The 6,000-nt window shown below is 46.0% G+C and overlaps 1 protein-coding gene across 1 annotated transcript in view; it reads left to right on the forward strand.

Moving 5' to 3' along the window:
- The window catches only part of FBN2 (fibrillin 2), a 240,051-nt gene extending 237,547 nt beyond the window's left edge, over positions 1–2,504 (forward strand). Inside the window, exon 65 of the mRNA XM_045794807.2 lies at positions 604–2,504. Coding sequence (XP_045650763.1) covers positions 604–978 — 375 coding nt within the window. The 3' untranslated portion in view covers positions 979–2,504. The remainder of the gene's footprint in view (positions 1–603) is intronic.
- Positions 2,505–6,000: the final 3,496 nt, after the last annotated feature.

Here is a 6,000-nt window from a genome sequence, read left to right on the forward strand (position 1 = left end):
TCGCCCTGGGGATCATCCTGCTGTTGGCCAAGAGCTGCACATCTACATTAGGATCCAACCAAAAAAAAAAAAAAAAAAAATTACATGAGAGACTGTGGACTCTGAGAAACAAACTGAGGGCTTCAGAGGGGAGAGGGGTGGGGGAATGGGATAGGCTGGTGATGGTTAGTAAGGAGGGCACGTATTGCATGGAGCACTGGGTGTTATACGCAACTAATGAGTCATGGAACATTGCATCAGAAACCAGGGATGTACTGTATGGTGACTAACATAATAAAACATTAAAATGAAAAAATTACAATCATAAATAATTTTTTTATTAATAAGCTTGCTATTCCATAAACTCATCAAAAATAGTTTGAAATGTCAATGCTGTCTGTAGGCTCAGCCCTGTCACTCGACCTGGATCGGTGAATGAGAGGCTGTAAAGATCTCCAGGCCACGCTCTGTGGCACTGACCTCTGCCCCCGGCTGACGGCGGCATACAGGGGTGGAGAGCACAGAGAGTCGCCCCTGTGGCTGCAGCCCCAGCAGCAAGCCCCTCCCCGTCCTCTGCGTGTGCCCTACAATCTCTTCCCACATCCTTTCCTGCTCTTTCTCCAGGTTGAACACATCAGCCTGGAGAGCGTTGACATGGACAGCCCCATGAGAATGAAGTTCAACCTCTCTGGCCTTGGCTCGAAGGAGCACATCCTAGAACTCATGCCCGCCATCGAGCCCCTAAACAACCACATCCGCTACGTCATCTCCCAAGGGAACGACGAGGGCATCTTCCGCATCCACCAAAGAAATGGGCTCAGCTACTTGCACACGGCCAAGAGGAAGCCCGTGCCCGGCACGTACACACTGGAAATCACTAGCATCCCTCTCTACAAGAAGAAGGAGCTTAAGAAACTGGAAGACCGCAATGAGGATGACTACCTCCTAGGGGAGCTGGGAGAGGCGCTCAGAATGAGGCTGCAGATTCAGCTCTATTAATCCTTACAGACTCGGTTCCAGGCTCCAGTCTCTGCACAGCCAGCCTGCAGAAGCCTCGGAGAATCCGTGACTAATTGCAAAGAGGGAAAAAAAGACAACTTTTGTATCTTTCCTCCCTGTGTCAGACTGCAGAAGGTTGACCCTCACAGGGAGGGGTAATTGAGACTCTGGTATGGCCAAAGATTTGAGTACAAAGGCAACCGTGGTTACTGTATTTTTTATATAACTTCACTTTAAAATATATTAAAAGAAAACTAAAACTAAATGTTCAAGAGATCAACATATGGCACTAAATGCACAAAAATAATGTGAGCTTTTTTTTTTCCTGTTAGCAGTCTGTAACACTTTGGGTATTTTGCTATAGTTGCTAATTAAAAAAAATATAGATGTTTATTTATTTTTAATGCAGTAATATATGGAGAAATGAACAAACTATGTAAACAAAAAGGGAAACTCACTTGTTTTTCTTTAGATTTATAAATTTGAGCTATTTCTTTTAGAGGTGCTTTTTAAAAATCCAGTAGATTCAAGAGAGGTTTCCTTTGGTTTTCTGCCAGTGGTCCAACTGGTACCCATCTGATGATTTTAAAGAAAGCCTCCCAGAGCTGTAAGGGCACTGTAATCAGTAACGTAAAGGACGGCAAGGTCATTAGATCCTTCAGAAAGGAGATGGAAGCCAGAGCAGCTCGTGGTGACAACGATCGTCCCCATCACCAGACACACCAGGCAACCGAAGATGAAGCACAACCGCTGTAGCAAAATACCTTGACTGCTTGTGAGAACAGTAGCGTTGCAGGCCAAACCGTACTGTATTTCCTTCGTATAACCTCGCGGAAGCACGCGTGCTCCCCACAACACCTCATCCCCGCCCAGGGGGGCCGCACCCCCGGAGGCCGCCGGGGCGCGGCCGGTCCTCTGCAAAGGAACGCCCGGCGTTCTGTAGTGTTTGGTGCTGTCTTAGATTCATGGTGCATTTATGATGTTCAAGCTGTTTCAGGATTGCCATATGTGCAAACAAATCATGCAGTACAGCCGAGGAATATATGTTGTGTTTTTTTTTAATCCATTTTTTTTTTTTAGAATTTTCATTAATACTGTAGTTATACACCATATGCCTCGTTTTATCATAGCCTATTGTGTATGAGAGATGTTTGTACAATGAATTGATGTTTAGTTTGCTTTAGTCATTTAAAAAGATTCCGTACCAGGACGTGCTAATAGAAGGACGTCCGCGCGTACTTCTCAACCCAAGAACCTGTCCCTGGACCAGTGACCAAACCTCATATGTGAAATGGCCAAAGCACGTGCAGGCTCCGGGTTGTTCCTCTCACACCTGTGCTGACCAAAGATTCATAACCAATTATATCCAGTTGGGGGTTTTGTTTTGTTTTTCTTAATACCTAAAAAAAGAAACAGTGTAAATTTGTAATCAAGTGTTTGTGAGGAAAAACTTATGGTTTTTGGTCTTGTTTGTTTTTGTAGGTCTATGTATCAAATATGACACTTTTCTTGCAATAAAGCTTATTTTGGGGTAGTTGGCTGGCTGAGTGTTTTGTGAGACGACAACCTCCACTGCGCTGGTGGGAGGCACTGGGGGCTTTGCCCATGGAGACCTGTATGAAAGTGCCTGACGAGAGCCAGGCACAATTACCGGAAAATGAGAGAATGCTGTCCAGTCTGTGACATAGGCGTGTTCAAGTGACAACGACCATGTAAAGTCCTCTTCAAGCAGAGGACAAAATCGAGGCAGTAGGTCGTTCCCTTCCCCACAGATTCTAAGATTCCTCAGAGCTCCCCATCTTTCTAGAGACCAGAGAGTCTCTTCATGTCATCCCCATGTGGGCTGTGAGCCCCACTGCGTTAAAGCACCTGTGAGGAAGTACCACGTTCTCTCCTTCAACGCTTTTCCTCGAGTTTTCCAGCAAGAGTACATAGTGAGCAAACCCCAGGCTAAACGGTATCTCATCCAAAAGAATCCGAAGCTTCCTGTCTCTTGCAGTGTGACAGAGGTCCCTCAGTGGGTAAGTGGCTAGATAGACACGTCGCTTAACTGAACCCTTTTTCTTTGATATGATACACTGTTGAAACGAGCACAGAAATGTCTCAGAAGTCAATTCAATGCAAAGTTTGAGAATCTGTGTGCTCAACTTTTTCACGCAAAGGATGAGAAAACAAGGAAATATCACGACTGATCTCAGTGCTGCCCTCTGCCTATCCGCAAGGAAGGGATTGGCCTCAGGGCGTGCTTTCTAGCTCCGCAGGCGTTCCGAGATTGTCTGGCATCCAGGATTGCGACGGCAGGAGTGCTCGTAATGTGCAATCACCGGGAACCAAATTCGACTCTTAACTTTGAACTGTGAGCAACAACGCTCTTAAGTTTCCCTTTAACCTGCTCTTAAAGGAAGTTTAAGAATCTGCACCACCAGGCGCTCTACACAGTAAAGATAAAAGACCATCCAGGGCTTTCCACAGAACACTCTGGAAAGAAATGACTACCCCAAGACACTCCTAGGAAGAACCTTCCCAGGCACTCTGGCTGCCTTAGTACAATTCTCCTACCCCGAGCACTGACACAGCCGTGATTAATTTGTGTCTCTCTGGTAACCAGCTGCTAATGATCTATTTTGCATCATTTTGTCATTCTCATAAAACGTCCCCCAGAAATTTCTTGGCTGAGTTACACAAAAGTAAGCCCAGATATATATACCGAATCCAGTAGGCACATGTTATTAGTAATAATAAGCAGTAATTTGGTCTTGAGAGACATGAATTCTCTTTCCATCGGCATTTAGACTTGGACGTTTTCAAAATTTAGTTCTACTTAATACTTTTTTGATTTGGCTGCCTACTTGTGGCAGATGAAAGTGGACGGTCATGTTTGCACAGGAACAATGAAAATAATCCAGGGATTTTACTCTAAATTCAAACACCTGCCCTTTTGCACGATCTGGGAATATCAAACAGGATCGTTCATTACAGTCTGTCCTTTCTAAGTAACCCGAGGTTTTATTTTGCATTCATTGCTTTCTTCGTTCACAAAATAAATGTTTGGGGTGGTGCATGGAAAGTACAGCCAAAATGACAGAGCATCCATCTGAGTCCTAACAAACCTCTACATTCCTATCCTTAGTGCTTCAAGGAAAGCAGGTTAATTCATACGTTAAAATGAACCATGAGGAATTGCTGACCTCTTCCCGTGTTTGACCTACAGGATGGCAATTTCAGACCGTTCAATTTAATGGTACAGAAATATTCATGCTCCACAAGAATAAACTGGAAATTTTAAAATTTCCCATCTCTCTGAAAGACAATTCCACTCACTCCTTTCCGTGTCCCTTGTGGCTCATTTGTATTCCTGATTTATAACAGTCCACAAGAGAATATACGTAATGTATTCAAATCCACTTTCTTTCATGCTCCAAAGACTCTGGACAGGGTCTCAATCAAACATCTTTGGGACCTTCTGACAATTACTGGAAGCTGTCTCGGGAGAAAGACATCCACTGGGAAAGACTGAAACATAGCACCATCTTTATAAATACATAGATAGATATAGATAGGAACTTTAGGCATCTTTACTTCTGGGAGACGGGGAAACATGGAGGAGACTCATTAACACCGCACGGGAAGCAAGCGGGGACAGCCCTGTTCGCAATCTCAGCCAGCCTGCCTTCGATATCTAGCCGCTGGTTACTTTTTTTTTTTTTTAAACCACGATTGCTCTCAAATAAATACAAAGCTACGGTTTTCTCGCTTAATAAGAAGTATGTGTTTCTGACCCAAATTCTCCTTGAAAACCCCTTCAGCAATGCGGAACGGTGGAGTCCTAAAACACAATGTACATTCAGCTCATTAAATTCAGCACATCAACCACTAAGGCCGAATCACCTTGCAGGTACAAGAAAGAAACCTTCACATTGGCATGTGGGGTGGGGCGGGCTCACTGGCTCCCTTGGATCTGAAGCCCCCTCTGAGATCCTATTGACCCACTTAGGGATGCCCTGGTGGGTAGAAATCCCCCAGGTGTCCTGGCGTCCTGTGCAAGGCACTTTTGTTTGGTGGTGAATGTCTAACTGGTGGTAATAAAAGCGGAGAAGACAGGATGCTGACGTCACTCAGCACACCAGTGTTGAATTCCTTCTCCTCTGACCACCCAACCTCCCTGAGCCTTGAGTTCTTTCCTAGGGCGGTGTTTCCCTCGTGCATGGCTGAGGGGACAGAGTGAGACAGGACAGGCTACGTGGGCAACATAGGGCCCAGCCCAGAGCCCACACTTAGTGACTGTCAGCCGCTCTTCCTCGTCCTCTTCCTCCTGCTGCGACCAAAGCCACTAGCAGGAGAACGTGCCCCCATCTTCACACAAAACTCCTTCCTAAGCAGGGCCCTGAAACCTTCCCACAGACTTGGAGGGCTGCATCCAGAGAGAGAGCATCGGCCATGTCTCCTAAATGGTCTGCTCCTCCAGGGAATCTTTAGAAGTCCCAGTGTGGTCACGAGTGTCTGTATGATCTCCACCCTGCTCTTTGCTTTCTAGAGTCACAGGCTACAGCCCTGGAAGCCTGGGCCACAGACACAGCCAGACTCCCATCTACAGAGCCCTCGGAAACCAGACATGAAAGAGAACACAGACATAGGATAATCCTTTTTTAGGATGATTTAGTGTCATGGAATGTCAGAGCTAGAAAGCCCTTCAGAAGCCTCCTCATATTACCCCTGAGGAAACTGAGGCCCGGAGCTGTAACCCAGCTAATTGCATTGCTCGTTTCCGTGGAGGTGAGACCGGAGCCCTGGCTGCCCGCTTGTCGTCTGGTGCTATTCATATTTCCACTGCATGGTAAGCCCATTTGGATCTCTTTTAAACCCTGAGGATATAGTCCAGTTCCCATGGTTTTGGCTCGCACTGAATCCACAAATGTTTTCCAAGCACGATTCCAACACCGGTTTTTGTTTTGTCTACCCCGCCCTCGGCACGACTGCTCCCAGCCTCCTATAGACCAGAGATCTGTGAGCGCACGAGAACGC

Source organism: Ursus americanus, chromosome 5 (genome assembly GCF_024610735.1).
Source record: "Ursus americanus isolate L20-20 chromosome 5, mUrsAme1.1.p, whole genome shotgun sequence".
Lineage (NCBI taxonomy): Eukaryota > Metazoa > Chordata > Mammalia > Carnivora > Ursidae > Ursus > Ursus americanus.